This window comes from Saccostrea cucullata, unplaced genomic scaffold (assembly GCF_032062105.1).
Source record: "Saccostrea cucullata isolate Sc308-1 unplaced genomic scaffold, CSIRO_AGI_Scuc_v1 ctg96, whole genome shotgun sequence".
Classification (NCBI taxonomy): Eukaryota; Metazoa; Mollusca; class Bivalvia; order Ostreida; family Ostreidae; genus Saccostrea; species Saccostrea cuccullata.
The window spans coordinates 150875-175576 of NW_026928943.1; the positions used below are offsets into that span (position 1 = coordinate 150875).

At 35.5% G+C, this 24702-nt stretch overlaps 1 protein-coding gene across 1 annotated transcript; it reads right to left on the reverse strand.

Moving 5' to 3' along the window:
- Positions 1-2481: 2481 nt before the first annotated feature.
- LOC134279338 (hepatocyte growth factor receptor-like) lies at positions 2482-20375 on the reverse strand. The gene is made up of 19 exons (XM_062761712.1): positions 19102-20375; positions 16567-16773; positions 15883-16002; positions 15128-15322; positions 11856-12001; positions 11000-11126; positions 10758-10894; positions 10161-10379; positions 9932-10028; positions 9570-9827; positions 9087-9245; positions 8585-8867; positions 8073-8237; positions 7828-7911; positions 7373-7557; positions 7101-7210; positions 6812-6974; positions 4141-4277; positions 2482-3959 (listed from the first exon to the last, which is right to left on the reverse strand). The coding sequence occupies exons 1-19, from the start codon at positions 20212-20214 to the stop codon at positions 3719-3721; spliced, it is 4146 nt and encodes a 1381-aa protein (XP_062617696.1). The 5' UTR covers positions 20215-20375; the 3' UTR covers positions 2482-3718.
- Positions 20376-24702: the final 4327 nt, after the last annotated feature.

Here is a 24702-nt window from a genome sequence, read left to right on the forward strand (position 1 = left end):
TTAATAAAACTAATCCAGTGAGTGATTGTCTCTATGGCGTAATCGATAAGGCAATAAAATATCTTATATTACATTGCACATTTAAGTAGAGATGTATGTTATATAGAGACAAACTGACAGGAAGCATAATAATATCAAACTTCGGCTTATAGAACAACTGGACTTGGAGATTTCATGCCAGGATAAACTGACTATATACAATAATGTCGCGGAATGCTCTTGACTGCAGAGAATTCCTATCACAGACCACAGTGCACTGTAGAGAATTTATATCACAGAGGAAAGATGACCATCACACCGAGTAGATCACAGAGAAACCGTGTAACGGAGCACAAATTACTGAAGAGAATTTATGTCAGAGAGTAAAGACGACAATTAAAGAATACAGCAGAGAATTCATTTCACAGTGGTGAGCTGTTTGTAAAACACAGATGATTGTAACGAATTCATTCCCAAAGATGAGCTGGCTGTTGTGAATTTTCGTCAAGGAGTACAACCGTAGGAAATTATATTACAGTGGAAAACTGACAATAGAGATTTGTGTCAATAAATACAGCTGATTATAGGGAATTTCATAACAAGATCGAATTCAAAGAAAATTGAAAAGAGGATATGGATATAATTGTAATGGCAACAGAGAACATAAACATGCAGCTGAAGAGAAAAATGAGATTTCGGGGTAAGAGTATAAGAACAAACGCTAGAATAAAACTTTGTTGTCAGAGTCTTGATAAAGGCAAAATGAATAGCAATGAATAGAGGTGTAGGGATATATATGCTTTTGGGGTTCTTCAGAGCTTGTGTTCTACATTTTCAGGAATCGAATCCTTGATGAGATACAATAAGTGTGGGATTGAAGTTCGCTTTACATTAATAGTATACTGAATTGTTTCATTCTTTTCATGCATCCATATCAAAGTTCTTCCAACATATCGTTGTATCGCAATGTCACATAATATATCATGCTTTGATTTTGGGGAAGATTTCCCGCCGCCTCATAATTATCTCTAGACCTTCTTTTCCTTGTTTAAAATTTCACACGCGATAATCAGCTGAGTTTTATTTATTTGACCATGTGATGATGTTAATATCGAAGTAGGAAAGGGATATGCAAAAAAGTATCATATAAATTGTAAGCACATGAAGAAGGATACACTTATAATGATGGTCCTGATCGTAGGAAATACTATACATCATTAAACTATACTCTTGGTATAGTTAAACCTTAGTAAACCTGTTAGTAATGGTAGTATTAGTAATGAATTTTTTTTTCTTATTAAAACTCTTACTTCTTCTAGAGATTGTAACTATAACTTCCAACTTTGTTTGTCATTCTACCACGATTATTGTAAAGATCAAATCAAACCCGGACTAGTAAATAAATTAAACCACAAAAAATAATAGTGAACACGTATCAAATTTGAACAATTTAAATGCATGTTTGGCTGTAGAATGAAATACTTGTTTAGACCGCATATGTGTAATCTTTTACAGTATAAACACTGTATTTTCAAGTTGCTGATGAATGTAGGTTTTTATAGCTAAAGCTAGAAACAAACCCCTACACATTAAACAATGGATATATACATGTGTAAAAGAGGAACATGATTTTGCTATTGTATATTCATTTTAACTGATCAATACATATTACGAACAAATTTGTAATTTAAAAAGGCTATTTTTAATGTAACGAAAGCATAAATCCTCTGCATTCTATACACAGGTAAGCAAACAAATTTTACCTCTGGTGTTAAATGAAACAGCGTAATCCAGACATGGTGACCTAATTCGTTTCTCTATATAACGATTATCCGTAATTTAGCGATTGTAGTATACATAATTATACGACACAGTCAAAGTCCTTGTTGTCGTGAAACCTGTTAGTAATGGTAGTATTAGTAATGGATTAATGGATTTTTACTTCTTACTTTTTCTAGAGATTGTAACTATAACTTCCAACTTTGTTTGTCATTCTAAGCGGTTTTTTAAAAATTGTCTTTTCCAGTGCATATTTTGACTTTTATGATAAGTTCAGATAACTAAAGTAAAAAAGATCTTTCTATTTGTTTTATTCTTTATATAAAGATAGGACTTTCCTGTAAATTAAACAATTTAAACCAATAGCGTTTCAAAGATATTAAAAAGTTAAAAACAATAATCGAGTTATTGACAAAGTTTAAGGAGACTTGAAGTTACATATTTTAGTTCAAAATCTGTGCCCATTTTAATTTTAATATCATGTATAATTAGAAACTTATTTTCATATCATTATTTTAGCTAAGATTTTTTGGCTTATTAAACTTTTCTCTTGGCTTTTCTAACATTAATGCTCTAACGAGGGTAATTCTAAAAGTAAAGGTAAAAATTCTTACTTTTAAAGTTACTTTTTTATCATGGCTGCTTCAACTTTCAACTTGTCTTCTCTATAGAGAAATAAAATTTACTGTCTTTTTCCCTATGAAGAAATAACAATGACAAAAAATCATTGGTAATAAAAATCTGTTTTTATTTCCATAAGAATAGTATTATATCTAATTAAAATGGAATGTTTCTCTCTTTTCTTTCTGTTTACTCAATAAAAATCTGTAGACAAAATGTTTCATTGTCTATCTTTGGAATGCGTAACAAATGGATACTTTCTCCAAAACAAACAAATAAAAAATAACACAAAGAAATAACATCTTTAAAATGAGAAAATTCCCATGTTCACTATGAGAGGAACAATGTATTATCTTTGGTGTCCCAGTGAGCTCATGCCAGTCCATGTGTGTTGTAAATTGATAAAATGATTCTAATAAATATTCAAGAGATGAAGAAAAAGTTCCGCAAACCCTGTATTACTGAAGAATGAGCTTTTAAGGTATACTTTGATATGTTTATAACATACTATGGTCAGTAAGGGCAGATCTAAGATACATTCTTAGTTTGTAGTATACAATGGTTCACAGTTCCATTTTATAAACAGCGTCTGTCATATAAAAAGTCTGAATTTGCTCTCTAAACTATAGCAACATGTAAGTACAGAAATATCTTTTTTTCTGTATACAGTATAAAAATTCTTGTTTCTTTGAAAAAAAAAATTGTGATGAATATAAAAATTTCTTTCTGATAAACAGTTAGGAATACATGCATGTATACGTGCAAAAATAACATAAAGCCTCGAATCTAAAGAAAAAAAAAGAACACTATTTACCTATCATCAATGGCAATAATCAAAATATGTCATGGTAAAATCAAAACTGATAACATTGACGAGTCTATCAGTTAATGTACAGTCATCAGTGATGCATTTATGTTCATTCAATATATAAATATATAAATGTGCCATATATACATGTTTTTAAATACCATTAAAATGTTTAAAGGCAAATACACAAGCTACCCCTATTACATGTATACATTGATCAATGTAGATTCTGAATTCACAACAAATCTGGACGGCTACATACTGTTATATTTTTTCAACAACCATGTACATGCATGTATTTTAAAGCTTTGCTAAAATAAATAAAATTAATAGCATATGTAAAACTGCTAGAAGAAAATCCTTCCTGCCATTTGGTTTATACTGAATGTCTAAATCCGATGTCCCCAGTGATAAGTGGGAGTGGTCTTGGAGTTCAAGCCAGGCTCCCCCACCATGTGATGAGAGGGGCCGGTCTCTGTATCCCCCCACCCCATCCCCAGTGCATGATGTGACCCGATTACTGCTGAGGACTCAGAGATCCGTCTCTATGGGACTGGCTAGTGGAGATTTCTCCTCCTCCTCTTGGTTTCCGTAGTGATAGTCCGTACAGTTTTCGGTATTGACGTAGGTACTTTGTATATTTGATCTATGCTGCCCTTGTTTCATCTTGTGCTCCAACACCGCTAACATCTCCTTAATAGAGGTCACTAACTCACTAAACTGAGGTCTGTTGTTAGGGTCAAACTCCCAGCAATTCCTCATCACTGTATACCTATAAATAAATATCACGACTCATTACATCATGTCTAGTAATGATGTCGTCATACAGCTCTCTGTGTTCACAGGTATGCATCGTTATTGGCCCTGGGGTCCTACACTGAGTGAATCAGTTATACAACATAGGATAACAGCATCAGTCAGTAAATATGAAATGTAGATAAAACCAGACTTACAGGGGGTCTGGACAAAATGGAGGCTGTGGCATCCTTCTGTTCTTCTTGATATACCTCAGTACGTCCCAGTTATCCACCTCTGGGTATGGATTAACTCCCCTGGTCATCAGCTCCCACAGCACCACACCAAAGGACCACTGAAAGACAACAGATACAACAGATGATAAAGGTTTGTTGATTTTTGTTCTACTTTTGTCAACAGCAATACTCCATAAACAACAATTAATTTTAAGAGGGGGGGGGGTCTTTGAATATTACCATAAAAATTGAATTGTACTGTCCATTAATTATCTTTGATGAGAAAATTTCACAAAATGTTTGCTTTTTTCTGCCCTACAACAAAAAAATGACTTTGATGGATCAGGTTAGGCATTTTTTCATTTACATAACTTTATTTCTATTAACAAATTTATTTTCATTTAAATCACAAAGAGAATATGGTAGAATTTAATGAAAAAAAAAATAATTAAGAATATTTAAGGAATCACTGTCTAGTTTTGAGAGTATGCCAGGGCATCAACAATAGTGGGAAACATGGGATAATTTGCATAACGGGCGAAGCCCGTTATGCTAAAATTATCCCATGTTTCCCACTATTGTTGATGTCCCTGGCATACTCTCAAAACTAGACAGTGATTCCTTATATTTCCATTTCATTGTGAAATAAAATTGCAGACTTAGACATTAAGAATGTAGACTAATCGATTTAAATTACACGAGGACTTCCATGCCAGTTTCAATAGTCCTCGCACACTGACGTCAAACACAAAGGCAGCCGCACGAGATTTACATGCATATTTGGCCTCCTTAGCGTCAGACACAGACAGATCCGCATGAGATTTGCATGCGTATTAGGCCTCCTTAGCTGCTGACCTATCGACCTGCCTAATTTACATTCTGGCAGAATTATCAGGAAATCAACTCCGCTTACTTTCAAAGGGTTATTATGGAGAAAAAAATTAGAAATGGAAATATTTAAAATTCAATGGAATGAAACCTTGTGAAAATGATACATTCATATTAGTACTGAAATCACACAGTATTCTGTGTTGAAGAGCATATATAAAAGTGATATGAGGATTTAAATATATTCATTTTCAATTTCACTGCTTGAATTAAATTTTAAATGAAGAAAAGTCCAACTTACAAAAAATACCTAACGAATTCCCTATGGGAGAACCGAGAGACTCGTACCACACTGGCAATGCTATTTTACTTTGGTAAATGACCATGACATGGTCAACCAAATAAATCTGAAAAAAGTCTACCAATAACATGCAATGTCTGAATGGCCAGCTATCCATTTACCTGTTATAAAACTTAATTACCACATCAGACTTGAAGCTATAGCTGCCCTATTCTCTATCGTTAAGCAGCTGACTTACCACATCAGACTTGCAGTTTTAGGTGCCCTTCTCTCTAAGTTATATAACTGACTTGCCACATCAGACTTGGAGCTGTAGGTGCCCCTCTCTCTAAGTTATATAACTAACTTACCACATCAGACTTGGAGCTGTAGGTGCCCTTCTCTCTAAGTTATATAACTGACTTACCACGTCAGATTTAGAGCTCTAGGTGCCCTTCTCTCTAAGTTATATTTATAACTGACTTAATACATCAGACTTGGAGCTGTAGGTGCCTGTCTCTCTAAGTTATATAACTGACTTACCACATCAGACTTGGAGCTGTAGGTGCCCTTCTCTCTAAGTTATATAACTGACTTGCACGTCAGACTTGGAGCTGTAGGTGCCCTTCTCTCTAAGTTATATAACTGACTTACCACCTCAGATTTAGAGCTGTAGGTGCCCTTCTCTCTAAGTTATATAACTGACTTTCCACATCAGATGTAGAGCTGTAGGTGCCCTTTTCTCTGAGTTATATTTATAACTGACTTATCACATCAGACTAGGTGCCCTTCTTTCTAAGTTATATAACTGACTTACCACATCAGACTTGGAGCTGTAGGTGCCCTTCTCTATAAGTTATATAACTGACTTACCACTTCAGATTTAGAGCTTTAGGTGCCCTTCTCTCTAAGTTTTATGACTGACTTACCATGTCAGATTTAGAGCTGAAGGTGCCCTTCTCTCTAAGTTATATAATTGACTTACCACATCAGATTTTAAGCTGTAGGTGTCCTTCTCTCTAAGTTATATTTATAACTGACTTATCCATCAGATTTGGAGCTGTAGTTACCCTTCTTTCTAAGTTATATAACTGACTTACCACATCAGACTTGGAGCTGTAGGTGCCCTTCTCTCTAAGTTTTATCACTGACTTATCACATCAGACTTGGAGCTGTAGGTGCCCCTCTCTATTATTTGCTGACTTACCACATCAGACTTGGAGCTTTAGGTGCCTGTCTCTCTAAGTTATATTCATAACTGACTTAACACATCAGACTTCGAACTGTAGGTACCCTTCTCTCTGTTGTTAGCTCACTTACCACATCAGACTTGGAGCTGTAGGTGCCCTTCTCTCTAAGTTATATAACTGACTTACCACTTCAGACTTGGAGCTTTTGGTGCCCTTCTCTCTAATTTATATTTATAACTGACTTACCACTTCAGACTTGCAGTTGTAGGTGCCCTTCTCTCTAAGTTATATAACTAACTTATAACATCAGATTTGGAGCTGTAGGTGCCCTTCTCTCTATTATTTGCTGACTTACCACATCAGACTTAGAGCTGTAGGTGCCCTTCTCTAAGCTTTCGGGTGCCATCCATTTGACTGGAAGTTTACTCTTTTTGTTGTCACTACTGTAATAGTCTCTCTCGTATATATCTCGTGACAAACCAAAGTCTGCAACAATGGCTCTGTACTCCTCATTAAGCCTGGAATGATAGAAAAGTCAGCCAACAGTTATCAAATCAGTACAGTTTACTTCATAGATTTATATACACAGCGAATATACAATGTTATTGATATCTCATGATTCTGACCAGTTGAGGAAAGCTTACATGCAATTCCGACATGCCAAGTCTCTATGTACAACTTTAAGAAGAGATAAGTACTCCATTCCTTTGGCAATATCAACAGCAAACAGAATGAGATCCTTTATAGTGGGGTTCTGTAATCATAAACAGCAATGTTTGACTTAAGTCACCATGTAACCCATGACACTTTGCAAGGTTAAACTATGATTTGATTTATACAAGACCAATTCAAGTACAGTTTTATATAATTTACTGAGTAAAAGTTTCTAAATATTGAACAAGACAGATATACTCACATTGTGTTCATTCCTAATATAAGTCAGTAAATCTCCATGCTCCATATAAGGCAGTATGACAAGGGGCATGGCGTCATAGTTAAAGCAGATCCCAATCAGGGTCAACACATTAGGGTGGTGGAAATCCTTCATACGAAGCGCCTCATCAATGAACTGGCTGATGTCAATTTCTCTAGGACTGTTTTCTGTATGAAAATACAGTAAAACTCAGTTATAACAAAGTCACTGGGACCTACGAAATTACTTCACTATATCCGTAATTCATTATATCAGTATAAGGAATTCATTAAATTTACATAGCTACGGGTCCAAGTTAACTTCCCTATATCTGTAAATTTGCAATATCCATGTTCGTACTAAACAAGTTTTACTGTAAAGCAGAATTAAATGACGCACACCGACTGACTTGTATCATCAAATCTGTCACAATCTATGTTGAGTGTATTACAACTTACGGTGTAGGGTTTTCACAGCTACCATTGTTTCAGTTTTAGATCCTGGATAGGTAATATATCCTTTGTATACACATCCAAAATGACCTGCAATAAAAGGTTTGTAAATTATGACATCAGAAACACTTATAATAAGGTTCAATTCAGGCTTCCCAAAAAATTAAATTGATTAAAGACTGAATAAATCTTCACTAAAAAAAAAAGGGGGGGGGGGAGAAGAAGAGGCTGATTAAGCCTTATGATCTGACCTCTGCCCAGTATTTCCCCCATTGACAGCCAATCATGTTCTATCAGAAGATTTTTGTCTCGTAACACAAGGACTGTTGACTCGTCCAATACCACGGCCGCCGAATCTCCTCTCGACAAGTCAGCGGCATCATCCCGACTCTCTGATAGGTGGCGCTCCTGATAATCTGAAATGTGCAATTCTATCTCAGTCAGTGATGGAGACATAACCAACATATTTACAGGGCATTTCTAGGTACTAGATACTTTTTGGATGGGGTCATAATTTCTTGGAAAGCATTCTCTGTTCCATAAAATGGCACAGATGTAATGTGCCAATGATTTCCAAACACTGCATATAAATCTATTTTAGACTGTGTTAAAGATGTATTGCTAAATCATCACAGGATTTTACATAAGTTGCCTGGAATATGCTGATTTATTTTTTTTTAATCAATTTCCCTGGAGTAGGCATACCTGGCCTTAGCTCCCCTGCCTTAATACACAGAAGTTTGTAAATAGTGACTCCACTCACCGTTAGCCCTGTTGTCTCTTTCAAAGTCAAATGTTGTCCCATCAGGGTTACTCAGGCCAGTGAACTGGACCTGCCCCTGACCATTGGCATATCCTGCAGTGTAGCCTTTCTTTGTGAATGGACCACATCGTTTCTTGTAAACGATGATGAGTACAATGATAGCGATGATGATAATAGCAAGCACAATGGCGATGACGATGATCAGAGTTGGTGACTCAGAGGAGGGACCCCCAACATATTTTAGATTTCCGATGTCAAAGGTCAAATTAACTCCAACCTTCACCTGTAAAAAGAACAAAAGGTCAAAATGCCTTATAATATTATCTTACATATATTTTTTATTGTATTGTTAGATAATTATTGTTCTGTAATTTTCAGATTTCTTTTTCATGAACTTTTGTCAAGGTCAAGGATCAAGCTCATTATTAAAAACATCTTTACATCTTCAACATAATTCTGTTTTTTCAGGTATCTACTAATTTCCACTCTTCCTCAAACATACCTTTACACGATGATATGGCCCACTGTCTTCTGTCTTTGAAGGTTTGTTTTGTGGTTTACAGTACAGTAAGTTGCTCTGAAGCAATTTAACCACGCACATGCTGTTGCCAATGGTTACAGTCACATCTCGTGGTGTTATCCCTTTATCAATGTGCTCACCCTGTAAACAGACAAAGCAATAGGTTCAAGGGCTACATAGCTTTCTTTATTCCCTGCCTCTTACTCTACACAATAGCTCCAGTGAACATGCCATAAATGTGAGATGTTTTTACTCAATTTGTAGTAATCAAGTAGTCCAAGATTAATAAAATAAACAATTTGTGTGTGTGTTTAACCCACTTATGAAGTTTACAAAGTGACTTCTTTTTATCAGTTCTTCAATGTCTTTGAAATAGATATGGCTTTACATTATATAATTTCCTCAATGTTCAAAATAATTTTGATTTAGAGCATAGAATGGTTCATAATGATGAAATGAACTCACTTTTATAGTCAGTAAATCCTCTGATAGATCAAACAGCCTCACAGACTTGAAGCGATCAAACATAGGACTGGGGTAGTAAGTAAAGCGACTCAGGGCCAGGGAATGTTTATCTAACTCTCTCAGCTCCTTTATTCCATCCATCTTGAACCAGATGGATACTATTTTAGGAATTTCGGGGTCCACTGGCTCTGACAGAAGCTCCTGGATGCTCGGTGAAGGACAAATCATTCTGGTTCCATTTGCTGTTGCTTTACAGTTCTGAAATATAATGAGAAAATGGGAATCTTCCTAATTTTCAACCTTAGGGTATTAGTCTCTAGTTTTTCTTTGTTTTGTTAAAAAACGCCTCAAATCTGGCTTACCCTGAGATCTGTATCTTTCCCATCTACAGTGGCACCAATCTGAGGCTGCCGTACCACATTCAGGTTCATCCCTGTCACAACAATTTCCAGTCCACCACTACAAATCAGAATCAAAATTAAAATATCCCTGTCACAACAATTTTCAGTCCACCACTACAAGCAGTGTAAAATTAAACAAGCACTGAGCCACAGAACCAATATTTTCCTTACAAGGTAACAAGCTACTTACTCCACAATGGAGGTTTTAGGTTGTATGCTGGATATTGTGGAATCATTGACATAGGCAAACATCTGTGAACTGTTAGTATGGCTGCCATCTATTTGGACTGAGACGTGAGCGGCGGTAATCAGGGAGGGATACAGGGACTCCAGGGCTGAGGTTTTGTAGGTCACTGTCGAGGACACCACTCCACGCCCAGTCAGACAGACAATAGAGGAACGGTGTTTACTGTAAAAACAACAGGTCTGCTATATAAACAGCTAGCAAGGTTATGCCAGATAAAATGTAATTAAATAAATGTACATAAATATGTACTACTACTACAGTAAAACTCATTTAGTATGAATATGGATATTGCGAATTCACGGCTACATGTATAATGAAGTCATCTTGGATCCCCAGCTTTGTAAATTTCATGAATTTCTTACACGGATATATCAAATTAGGGATATAGCGAAGTAATTTCATAGGTCCCAGCAACTTGGTTATAACTGAGTTTTGCTGTAACAATAATTCATAGGAAGCTTCAAGATTTTTTATAAAGCATGTAGTGTATCTTAAAAATATCAGACAAGTTTTTCATTTTAAACTAATCTGTATATGTACCTCTGAACCCTGCACTCTGCCTCTCCTATAGATACACGGAGGTCTGAACCAATGTCCAGGTTATCTCCACTTATTGTCAGTGACGTACCACCTGAGACTGGACCCAGAGTCGGGGAAATCCCCGTAATAACTGGTACCTATTGATCAAGATATGGCTGGTCAATGCTTACTATTTTTAAAATGGACATTAAATTATATGTATAATAAAAATAACACAATATAACTGAGGAACTAATTCTCACCTGATAATGGAAGTCTACAGGGGCTGAGGTGCCACTTATTTTATATCCTAGGTGTGTGGTGTCTTTTACTGTCAGTAAGATTTCTGCTGCTCCATGACTCGGTGATGGAGGGGTCCTACACTGTAACCTGGGTAAATCCGAAGGTCATACATATAAAGTCAAACCAAGCCTGGTGTAACACACAAAGTATTGTAAAACTAGTCTAATCTGGCCACTACTGGATACACAGAATTTAACTATATCAGACAATTTTTAAAAACTGAATTTACTGAAAAAGACTTAAATTGAGTTCATATGAACAAAATCTGGATTCAACATACCAAAGGATAAACAGAATGGTAATTTTCTTTAATAGAAATTCTTTGCTAAAAGCCTAGAGGTCCACTCTAGCAAAATCCTAATTTTTATGAATGCCTACGCGTAATCTTCGGTAATCATTATATCCCAACTTCACTAAAGGCATGGGATGGCCTCTCTAGTATACATGTACCTTATACTTTACTGAGGGCAAAAAAGTTCTTAAAAAAATCATTCTTTCCCCCTTAAATATTGTCTGGAAGGTGACATCCCAATTATTGGCATGCAAATGAACAAGGCTAGACTGTATACCGTACAAGTAGAATTTTTAGCGAGGATTTAATATTGGCATTATTAGCGAGGGTTCTGAGATCGCTATAATTAAATATCGCAAAAAATAACCTTTATCTAAATTGTAATAGCTTCTTTAGAAAGGATTTTAAAATCGCTAAAATTACTTCTCGCTAAAAATAAAACACCATATTTTAGGACAAATCGCTATATTTGAGTCTAGCTAAATTTCCACTTATACAGTATATAAATGGAAATCTTAACTTACATAGTCTCATTCTTCCTCTGGCTTTGTATAGAACAATCACTTCCATTAAGGGAGACCTTCACCTCTGTGGCCCTGGCTGTTCCAAAATTTCTCCCTTGCAGAGTTAACAGGGTTTGTCCCTGGGTGGGGCCAGCTGAGGGGGTAACCTATAAAGGTAAATAAAGTACATGTATTACAAAATAGACCTGGCTGATGAACAATAAAGTGTTAGTTTTTTAAAGTATTTCAAAAAAAATTGTCAGATATAACTTGTGAGAATGTATCTTTGATACCTGTGATAAACTACAGGACTATTAGACATGTGACAATGATACCTATGATATTATACATATGTGATATAACTGATAGACATGTGACAATTATACTTGTGATATAACTGGGAGACATGTGACCTTGATACCTGTGATATAACTGATAGACATGTGACATTGATACCTGTGATATAATTGATAGACAGGTGACATTGATACCTGTGATATAACTGATAGACATGTGACATTGATACATGTGATATAATTTGGGGAGATGACAATGATACCTGTGACATAACTGGTGGACATGTGACATTGATACCTGTGATATAACTGATAGACATGCGACATTGATACCTGTGATATAACTTGGGGACATGACATTGATACCTGTGACATAAATGGTGGACATGCGACATTGATACCTGTGATATAACTGATAGACATGTGACATTGATATCTGTGATATAACTGATAGACATGTGACATTGATACCTGTGACATAACTTGGGGACATGACTTTAATACCTGTGACATAAATGGTGGACATGTGAAATTGATACCTGTGATATAACTGATAGACATGTGACATTGATATCTGTGATATAACTGATAGACATGTGACATTGATACCTGTGACATAACTTGGGGACATGACTTTGATACCTGTGACATAAATGGTGGACATGTGAAATTGATACCTGTGAAATAACTGATAGACACGTGACATTGATACCTGTGATATAACTGATAGACATGTGACATTGATACCTGTGATATAACTGATAGACATGTGACATTGATACCTGTGATATAATTGATAGACAGGTGACATTGATACCTGTGATATAACTGATAGACATGTGACATTGATACATGTGATATAATTTGGGGAGATGACAATGATACCTGTGACATAACTGGTGGACATGTGACATTGATACCTGTGATATAACTGATAGACATGCGACATTGATACCTGTGATATAACTTGGGGACATGACATTGATACCTGTGACATAAATGGTGGACATGCGACATTGATACCTGTGATATAACTGATAGACATGTGACATTGATATCTGTGATATAACTGATAGACATGTGACATTGATACCTGTGACATAACTTGGGGACATGACTTTAATACCTGTGACATAAATGGTGGACATGTGAAATTGATACCTGTGATATAACTGATAGACATGTGACATTGATATCTGTGATATAACTGATAGACATGTGACATTGATACCTGTGACATAACTTGGGGACATGACTTTGATACCTGTGACATAAATGGTGGACATGTGAAATTGATACCTGTGAAATAACTGATAGACACGTGACATTGATACCTGTGATATAACTGATAGACATGTGACATTGATACCTGTGATATAACTGATAGACATGTGACATTGATACCTGTGATATAATTGATAGACAGGTGACATTGATACCTGTGATATAACTGATAGACATGTGACATTGATACATGTGATATAATTTGGGGAGATGACAATGATACCTGTGACATAACTGGTGGACATGTGACATTGATACCTGTGATATAACTGATAGACATGCGACATTGATACCTGTGATATAACTTGGGGACATGACATTGATACCTGTGACATAAATGGTGGACATGCGACATTGATACCTGTGATATAACTGATAGACATGTGACATTGATATCTGTGATATAACTGATAGACATGTGACATTGATACCTGTGACATAACTTGGGGACATGACTTTAATACCTGTGACATAAATGGTGGACATGTGAAATTGATACCTGTGATATAACTGATAGACATGTGACATTGATATCTGTGATATAACTGATAGACATGTGACATTGATACCTGTGACATAACTTGGGGACATGACTTTGATACCTGTGACATAAATGGTGGACATGTGAAATTGATACCTGTGAAATAACTGATAGACACGTGACATTGATACCTGTGATATAACTGATAGACATGTGACATTGATATCTGTGAGATAACTGATAGACATGTGACATTGATACCGAAGATATAACTGATAGACAGGTGACATTGATACCTGTGATATATCTGATAGACATTGATACCTGTGATATATAACTGATAGACATGTGACATTGATATATAACTGACATTGATACCTGTGACATAACTTGGGGACATGACATTGATACCTGTGACATTAATGGTGGACATGTGAAATTGATACCTGTGATATAACTGATAGACAGGTGACATTGATACCTGTGATATAACTGATTAGACATGTGACATTGATATCTGTGATATAACTGATAGACATGTGACATTGATACCTGTGATAATTGATACACATGTGACCTTGATACCGGAGATATAACTAATGGACATGTGACATTGATATCTGTGATATAACTGATAGACATGTGACATTGATACCTGTGACATAACTTGGGGACATGACATTGATACCTGTGACATTAATGGTGGACACGTGACATTGATACCTGTGATATAACTGATAGACATGTGACATTGATATATGTGATATAACTGATAGAGAGGTGACATTGATATCTGTGATATAACTGATAGACATGTGACTTTGATACCTGTGATATAACTATTAGACATGTGACATTGATACCTGTGATATAACTATTAGACATGTGACATTGATACCTGTAATATAACTATTAGACATGTGACACTGATACTTGTGATATAACTGGGGGACATGTGACATTGATACCTGTGATATAACTGATAGACTTGTGACATTGATACCTGTGATATAACTATTAGACATGTGACATTGATACCTGTAATATAACTATTAGACATGTGACACTGATACTTGTGATATAACTGCGGGACATGTGACATTGATACCTGTGATATAACTGATAGACATGTGACATTGATACCTGTGATATAACTATTAGACATGTGACATTGATACCTGTGATATAACTGGTAGACATTGAAACCTGTAGTGGACATGTGACATTGATACCTGTGATATTACTGGGGGACACGTATTGTTCAGCCACTGTCCTGGCTGTCCTGAGCTGGTCGGTGGGGGGTTGATACACTTGGTTCTGGTGGAGCAGTGATTGACACACCAGCCACACCCCGTCGGGTCCTTACTCCCTACACATGCCTCACATGTTGTGTATCCATCACACGTGTAGAGAGGAAACTTGTACAACTGTTATCAAACAAAAAATGTCCTTTGTCATTTTATCATATGATAAATTAATGTTCATTTTTAAAAATTATATTTTACCTGGTTATATGCTGGTCAAAAAATCAAAATGATTATCTGAGGCAAAGTTTTCATTTAAGTCTGTTATCAATGCAATAACCAAGTTAATCTGCTTTGAATACAATAAAGTAACTGTTATAATTTTTAAGAACATCATTTACATTGTTGAAATGCCAAGAATGCATCAGGAAATTCCAGTAAAATGAAATCCTGTATGCTGATAATATAAATTTTAAAAACATGAAGAAATTATCATACAATAAGGTTATATGCAATGTGCTATATAGGGTCATTAATAATTTTCCTAGATTATCTTATTAAACAATCACAAAACCATCAGATGGTCTTTAAAAAATCAGCACATATTACAAGTGATTTGGATTGATATCACCTGATGAAAATAAATAACATACGTATTTAAGAAATTGTTAGAATGCTTATAGACAGGGGATAACAAAATTCAAAAATTCGTCACAGATAAATGCCGGTAATTATAAACTTACCATTTGATCGGCAATAAGAAAGACGTGTGTCTGACTCCTGTCCACCTCTGACTGACCAGTTATTGCCGTGTCTGTTATATTCCAACTTGTCAGATAATGACCCTGGCCAGTCATTAACACCTATAAAACATGTACAATACAGTTTTAATGTTACCTTTTTAATAATTTGTTTGTTTGTTGCTTAACATCCCTATCAAGAATTTTTCATCCGATATTGACCACTTGCTGGTGGAGAAACCACTGCAAATTTCATCTTATACTTGGCACTCAGAGCCATTGAGCAAGGAGGGGTCTTTTTGTGCTAGCAACTACTGCGACAAGGGATCTAGGTTTACATGGTCTCATTTAAAAGGACCAGTCTCCATGTCCCATAGTGGCATTTGAACCCGCGACGTAAGGAAAAACTCCTGATTCTAGGATCATAGCGCAGACGCTTTTGACACTGTGCCACACAGGTGACTTCAATAATTTGGAAAAAAGTAACTAATATTACTCATAAAGCCATTCAAAGTTTATTGTAAGTATAGTGTCCCTGCTTAAATCAAACAACTGCCTTCCTATCTGTGAAGAACAAACCAAGAGTTATTTTCATAACCTTAAAGCCAATTTGTCTGTGGACCCTAAACATAGAAAACATTTGGATTGGCCTAATTTATAGAAATAATGACAGAAAACAGTAATTACCTTGGTAACTTGCCCAGTGTTGGTGCCTAGAACTGCTATTCTTTCTCTGCTTTGTAACACTGTGACAACAGATGTCAGCAGTTTGTCAGGCACATGGTACAGAGAATTATGGCTCAGTTTAAAGTGGTCACTGTTTGGACTGGTAGCACTCTCCTGGATTCCAATATTAGTCAACAATCCACAGAAACTTTTCTGGTCATATGTCATCTGTATAGTAAAGTAGAGATGCTACTGAGTTCAGGGGGAATAACTAGGAAGATTGAGACATTTAATATAACACAAATATACAAACAAACAAAAATCCTATACTAAATGAAAACTGTTCAAATATAACAGGCACTTTCTGTGATATCAAAAATGAAGGTTTTTTTATATTATGTTTTTGTTCTTATTACTCACGGGTGGTTAGGGATGTGACCTTGGCCCCCTCCCTCCTCGACTTAAAGTTTCTTGGACTTATTTTAATGATACTTAGTATCAGAGAGTATGAATTTTTATAGAGAAGCTATAGTTAGTTTAGCAAAAATTTTGGACTTTTTCATTTGTAACTCTGTGAATATGTCAGAGAAATATATTTTATTTAAACAAGAAACGTTTGTAAAATAATTATGCCTGTATCCCCCAAATACTTGGAGTTTTTCTAAGTCCTAGAAAATTGTACCCAGAACAGAGTTTGACATAGAAATTCTTATGGTATTGGTGTCAAAATTGGTAAAAACTAGATTAATTGATCAATTTAAGCAGAATTGGTATGCCTGTATTTTTGGGATGCCAAAAACCCTTAATTATAGGATATCTAAATTAGAACATTATTTTGAAAATTATTTGATATATCTACCAAAGGATTTGAGAAAAGCTTTACATAAATTTAGATGTATGAATCACAGATAAATTCCTATTGAAAAAAGTCGATTTGGGGAGTTGACAGAGATGATCGTATTTGTGATCTTTGTTCCTCTAACAATTTAGGAGATGAATTCCACTATCTTTTAAAATGTTCTCTTTTCAAGAGTGAACGAAAACAAGAGGCCCATGGACCACGTCGCTCACCTGAGAAGCTTTCACCATTCCGTTCTTTACCAGATTTCCCCCATGTAATACATATTGTGACCCCACCCTGCCCCACTGATCATAATTTAGACAATTTGAAATCTACACTACACTAGGATGCTTCGATTCCCCATTGTAAAACTTTGATTCCCCATTGTGGCCCTGCCCTACCCCCAGGGGTCATGATTAGAACAATTTAGAATCTCGCTACCCCAGGATGCTTCCACATAAGTTTCAGCTTTTTCTTGCCCAGTGGTTCTTGAGAAGAAGATTTTCAAAGATATTTCCCATATATTTCTATGTAAAACTTTGATTCCCCATTGTGGCTCCACCCTACCCCCATGGGTCATGATTTGAACAATATAGAATCAACACTACCCCAGGATGTTTCCACGTAAGTTTCAGCTTTTATGGCCCAGCAGTTCTTGAGTAGAAGATTTTCAAAGATTTTTCCTGCATATTTCTATGTAAAACTTTGATTCCCCATTGTGGCCCCGCCCTAACCCCGGGGGTCATGATTAGAACAATTTAGAATTTACACTACCCCAGGATGCTTCCACATAAGTTTCAGCTTTTCTGGCCCAGTGGTTCTTGAGAAGAAGATTTTTTAATGACCCCACCCTATTTTTGTCTTTTCTTGATTATCTCCCCCTGTGAGGGGACTTTGCCCTTCATTTTAACAATTTAAATTCCCCTTCACCCTTCACCCAAGGATGTTTGTACCAAGTTTGGTCAAAATTGGCCTAGTGGTTCTTGAGAAGAAGTCAAAAATGTGAAAAGTTTACAGACGGACAGACAGCTAGACAGCTAGACGGACGGACGACGGACAAAAGGTGATCGGGAAAGCTCACTTGAGCCTTTGAAAACTACCATGTAACAATTTATTTTGTATAAGCAGAGGCCTTCCATACTTCATTGTTTGAACTATACATGTGAATTGTAAATAACATTAGTGCCACTCATTCCTTCATGCATTCTTGTTTTATATCTTGTATGATTTGTATACATGTACTCCAGTTGGTCTATGTCTTAAATAAAAACTTGAAACTTTTATGATAAATCTGTATACCAAATTTCATTTCAATATGTTCAATCTCTGCAAAGAAAATGAAAAGAAACTGCAATTAATTGGAATTTTTCTAAGTTGGAGGGGGGGCATAAGCCACAAAACTCTGTCAAAAATGGTCCGATCTTACTTAAAACAGAACTTGGCCTAGATATTACTCTGATTACACTGTATACCAAATTTCATTTCAATATGCACAATTTCTGCAAAGAAAATGAACGGAAACTGCACATAATTTGATTTTTTTTTAAGTCCAGGGGGGCATAACTCTGTCAAAAATGGTCTGATTGTAACCAAAACAAAACTTGGCCTAGATATTCTTATGATAAAGAGGGGGTTAAAAGTTAAAGAACCCTTGGGGTACAGAACACAAGGGAGAGGGGTTGTCCTATCCCCAAGCAGCTGTGCAAGTTACTTACATCTCGTTCACAGTTCCTAACTTCTGATAAGCTTTTTCCCACTAGCCAGGTTACTTGACTTCCTATGCCTTCAGTAAAGCACTGATCCTGTAACTCCTCAAATTTCTGAACAATATCCAGAATATCATAGAAACACAGAACGGACCCCAGGGAAGGATCAGCCTCAGAATCACCGCTCGTCCTCCCTAGCGTCACCGCTAATCCCATGGAAAAATCCCTGGCAGGGGATCCATTATAATAGGCATCAATGGCGATATCGTAAACGACAGATTTAGACACACACTGTAGGGGAAGCTCAGTGTACGAGGCATACGTTTGGTCCTTTTGGCAAATCCGAATGATTTTTGTTAGAAACCTTGGTGTACGTGCTAGGGCATCCTCCATTTGAACTGATATAAAATAAGTATGGTTCTCGTACTCAAAACCATAAATGTAGTATGCTCTGAACTTGTTTATAAGAGATGAATGAACATCAACATATGTGTGATACATAGACCCGTTGATATAATATTTGAATTCCTTGTCTTTAGCATGGTAATCTCGGGTAGAAATGGCTGCTGGTTGGAATTGTTTGGGTCTGCCATCCCTCCCCATGGCAACATATAACAGATCACCACCACCTCCCATAGGTTTATTGCCAAAAAAAGCAAACACATGCCTCTTGTTGATGCTGCCTACAAAGTTGGTTACACTGTTTGTCAATCTGAGAACATGACTAATGTTCCTGGTGTTTCTAAGCTCACACCTGCCCTGCCAGAGGGAGCCACACACCAGCATATACCCCGTCCCTTTATCGTAGGCCAAGATATTGACCTGATTATTTGTGGGGGTTCTTCCCTCACTACATGCCCCCGTAGGGTCCGGAGAACACTGGGGGTTGTCATTCCAAGGGCCCATAACCTCTTGTTTTAGGACACGCAAATCAGAATCACGAATATGAATTAACACGTTCTTAGCACCAAGAAAAATGTCCCCTGAGTCAGGGTGGACCAGTATTTCATATATAGCCCCCTGATCCACGTGGTGTGAGGTGATAGCTGCCTCAGGCTGTGTCCTGATCATCCCCAGAAGTAGCAATATCCCACAACACAATACTGCTATCTTCCTCTCCATTATAATGCTTCTACTTTTTTAACCATTTGTTCTTTTGATCACCAGGCTTCCAAAACTTAAACTTCCATTTGACATCAACATTAAACATTCACTTGTCATATACTTCCATTTCCAACTGATTACATTTGCTGCTAATCATTGTTAAACTTTAGCTGATCACACTGCAATAAAAAATATAATTGATACCTACATGTTTAAATGTATATATAAATTGACAGATATAAATGAAATTATTAAGAAATACAATTATTATGTCATATTGTGTCACCTATAACCTGAAGGCAATGTTTAATCAATATCCATATTGCCACAAGAACCAAGTCCGAGTGGTTTCGCTTTTTAGATAACTTCTTCAACTAAATGTATCTCAGCTTGTGCCTTACATTTGGTTATAGACTTGCATCCTTCAGATACAACCCAGTAGTCAGTATTTATTTCTGGTTTCAAGTATGAGCCACTCATCCCAGGAAACAGTGCATTCAAAAGTTAACGAAATGTAAGAGTTTTAGCGACTTTATACGGCGTAACGTCACTGTATTTGTTGTCTATAATTACATTCCACTTTTAGAACTTCAATGTATATAATGCACTATTGTTAAATTCCTTAACAATGAAATCATTAAAAAACTCATTGACAGTCAAGACTGTTCTCTAGCAATTTTCAGCACAGCATTTCAAAATTATATACTTGCAAATTTATATGAACAATTTGATACAACTATTTATATTCTCTTTTAATTAAATTAAGATGCACACATCAATTTGAAATTAAAATTAGTAATTAAGTACATATTGTAAATTGTCACTCCTTTTTTTCACTGCATAATTTTAAATGGAAAAAAAGAGTTCTAAATCTCTAGATCTTAATTCATTTTTTTTTCAAAACAAATTAAATTCTCAAAATATTTCAAATATGAAACCCAATATCATGCAGTAAAATGTAAGCCTTCTATATTACTTACTGGAAAATCGGGATGGAAATGTACTCTCTACATACTATAACAGGCTGCCAGCATTTGATTTGCAAATTGGTATTGTAACATTTGATGGTAACTGCATGATAAAAAAAATGGTAAGGGATAATTACACTCCGTACCAACAATTCTAAAATGTCAAACACTGATTTACTGAAATTGCTTCATTAATATTGATTTATTGCATGCTATTTTTTCTGTGTAGTAATATAAAGTATTAAACCAAATATGGCAAAATAAATATGCCAAAATTAACATGATTAATGCATGTACATGTATATAAGTTGATATATAACTCATCACAACAAGAAAGAATGCCATATATCATATGTTTAACAGATAAATCAACAGATACAATTAAAGATTACAATTAAACATGCTTATAATAATTAAACACTAATAGCAGATGTCTGAGAAAATCATGTACATAACTTCTTTTAAGTTTATTGAGAAAATATTTTAATACAAATTAATCTTAATTTCTGCATAATGTACCTTTACTTAGACACAAATAGAGAAAATTCGAGTTGCATATGTTTCCTTTTTTCTTTACATGTATGACCCCGCCCATGAAATGTGTGTCAAGGTGTATGTTTATAGCTTTTCATTCTTTACATGTGTATAAAAACTCTATTATCTTAGAAATAGCAATTTTGTTTGTAATAGCTAATAATATATACAAATAGAAGAAATGTATACATAAAGGAAAAACAGGTGGTATGAGTAATGAAGCTCAAAAAATACCGGAAATCAAGGCTAACTATGCTTTCGATAGAATAATCTATTTCGTAGATTAATTAGTTTGCTTCGACTATATCTGCAACTGCCCAGTACTTCTCTGTTTTTAATTTCTGTGTTCCTTATTACGTACTTTTCACAAATGACAAACTCACCTGCATAGTAAGTATGACATACCTACATAGTTTACCTGCTGAGGTATCGTGTACTTTCATTTTCATCAAGCCGGAAGCCACAGGTAGCTTTCGTTAGGCGGATCTTATCTTTTCTCACTAAGTTTAACTCAATGCTACTAGACCTCAAATCATGTTCTGATTCAGAGAGATTGTTAATTGTTAAGAAGGACAGTTAATTAATGTTCATATAAGCTATGCTATTTTTTTGATTTTCAGTTCATTTTAAAAGTTCACACGAGACCATATTAAAATGCCCCCCTCCCCGGGGGCATTAATTTTGCCTATATACATTTTTAGTATTACTGTAGAAATCTAAGATACTTCTAAGATCTATGTACCCCCTGATTACGTCTAATGACCTTTTTTTTTTTTGGAGGGGTGCCAAGTCATGGATTTTTTGTAACCCCCCCCCCTCGAAAGGGTTTCAAATTGGTTGCGCCCCCCCCTGAAATTACCTTCAACGACCTATACAATTACTATTAACTGAAAGAAATTTGGACCTACATACTTTGACCCCTGGCAGCAGCTGAAGAATATTTTCCCCATCTGATTCAAAAGTAAACTATATATGTACGTACTCTCTCTCTCTCTCTCTCTCGTTACGTCTTTTGAATAACCATTATATTTCCTTTGACAGGCCCGTGCTTTTGAAAATGAGGGAGGTCCCAAAAAATGATAAGCAATCAAACAATAAAAACACATCCCCACCCACCCCCACATAAGAAAAATAAACTGTCCTAACTCGAAGAATAGTTGTTTTTTACGAAAGCCCAATGAACTCATTTTCGTAAGTAAAAAAAAATAAATTTTTCGAGTTATAGCACGAAACTTTCGCGAATTAACGCGTTACTTTCGCGATTTAACGCGAAACTTTCGCGAATTAACGTATAACTTTCGCGTTATAACGTGAAACTTTCGCGATATAACGCGTAACTTTCGCGTTATAACGCGAAATAATATGCATATGGTAATGTTACTCAGGAACATTGATCTTGACTGACAGATTAGAACATGAACACAGACGGGAACTCTCAGGAACTTATTTATAAAAATATCATTTCCTCAGAAGATGTACTGGAGAAATGATGCGAGAATAGGATAGATTAGTCATCAAAAGATTTTTTCTTAAACCTTACCATTGAATTAATAAAATGAGTTTTACTTTCTTGTACATGTTTTTCAATTGTTAAAATTTAATTTAATTCTTTAGACTGATTATTTTATAAGGAAAATCTCCACCTGACACTTTTTTCAAGCTTTTTTAATCGGTAACATTTACTACAACTACACCACAAGTAAATGAAGCAATCAATCATTTTGGACAAAAAATTATACACTGTAGAAACATAACGTAAAAGTGAATGAACAATGTATAATTTCATGAGCTTAACGGGTCATATGATGCTGTTTAAATAACAATTATAATTGGATATTGTTAATTACAAATTTATTGAGGAGGAGGAGGGGTCTCTAAATTTTCTCCAATATTTATATATTCGGTTATAGAGAAGTTCGTGGACTAGCCATAAATAAACACTATGAAGGTATACAGCAGAGTTTGTACACTTTGAATCGTCAATGTTTTCGTAAGCAATGGAATGACAACGTGGTGAACCTCAAAATAGGATATCGTATTTCCACAGTGAATCCAGCGGAGACAAATGAAAATCTGCTATCCAATTTTCACAAATGCGGTGGGACACAATTGACAAATCTACAGTGTACCACATTTTGAGAACTTGATCTTGATCTCTATGAAATAAAATTATTTCAAATTCTCTAGAGAGTGCATAAAAATGACACCGGAAAGGGATGATTTTCCCCAAAATAAATAATCTTGAAGTTTAACTTTTGGAAAACTTGCAAAAACTTTGAATTGTTTGAACAGCGTTGAGAAAGACGAATTGTGACGGTAAAGATGGATTCAATAGCAAGACAGCTTAAAATTTATCTTGTGATAGTCCAAGATCAAAATAGCCTTTTGCTTATCATTGTAATGAATAAACTTGATGTCAAAATCAAAAGAAAGTTGAGACTAAAGCAAATGTCTGGTTAAACAGACAGCAAAAGTTTCGCGTTATAACGCGAAAGTTACGCGTTTATTCGCGAAAGTTTCCCGTTATATCGCCAAAGTTACGCGTTTATTCGCGAAAGTTTCGCGTTATAACGCGAAAAATATAAATTTTTTTTACCTACGAAAATGAGCTCATTTGGCTTTCGTAGTTTTTCTAATTTTTCAAAAATGCAGTTTTAAGTACCAGAGTTTGACCATACTGCAGCAAAATGTTCAAGGACCAAGCTTAGAACCAAATTAATGGAAAAAAAACATCCCTCGAGTTTAGGCAGTTTATTCTGCTTCGGGAGGGGCTGTTTCTTGTTTTTTTTTTTTTTGATTTCTTATCAATAATTGGGAGGCACCCCCTTTCAAAAGCATAGGCCTATCAAAGGCAATATTATGGCAAATTAAAAATTAAGTCAGAGTAACGCATTTTGGAAAGGGCAATGCGGAATGACGCCTTTTGGAAGGGAAAGGTGTATTTAAGAAATAAGGTATCATTTTTTGAGTTTTATTGAGATGTAAAACGGGTTGGTCACGTGAT

What these genes read in the sequence shown, in the direction of transcription:
- LOC134279338 (XM_062761712.1), bottom strand. Translation starts at nt 20,214, where the DNA reads ATGGAGAGGAAGATAGCAGTATTGTGTTGTGGGATATTGCTACTTCTG. An exon ending in GCAGAGTGCAGGGTTCAGAG is followed by an intron (nt 10,380 to 10,757) that starts GTACATATACAG and finishes TTGTTTTTACAG; the next exon opens with TAAACACCGTTCCTCTATTG. An exon ending in AGGATTTACTGACTATAAAA is followed by an intron (nt 9,246 to 9,569) that starts GTGAGTTCATTT and finishes GTCTGTTTACAG; the next exon opens with GGTGAGCACATTGATAAAGG.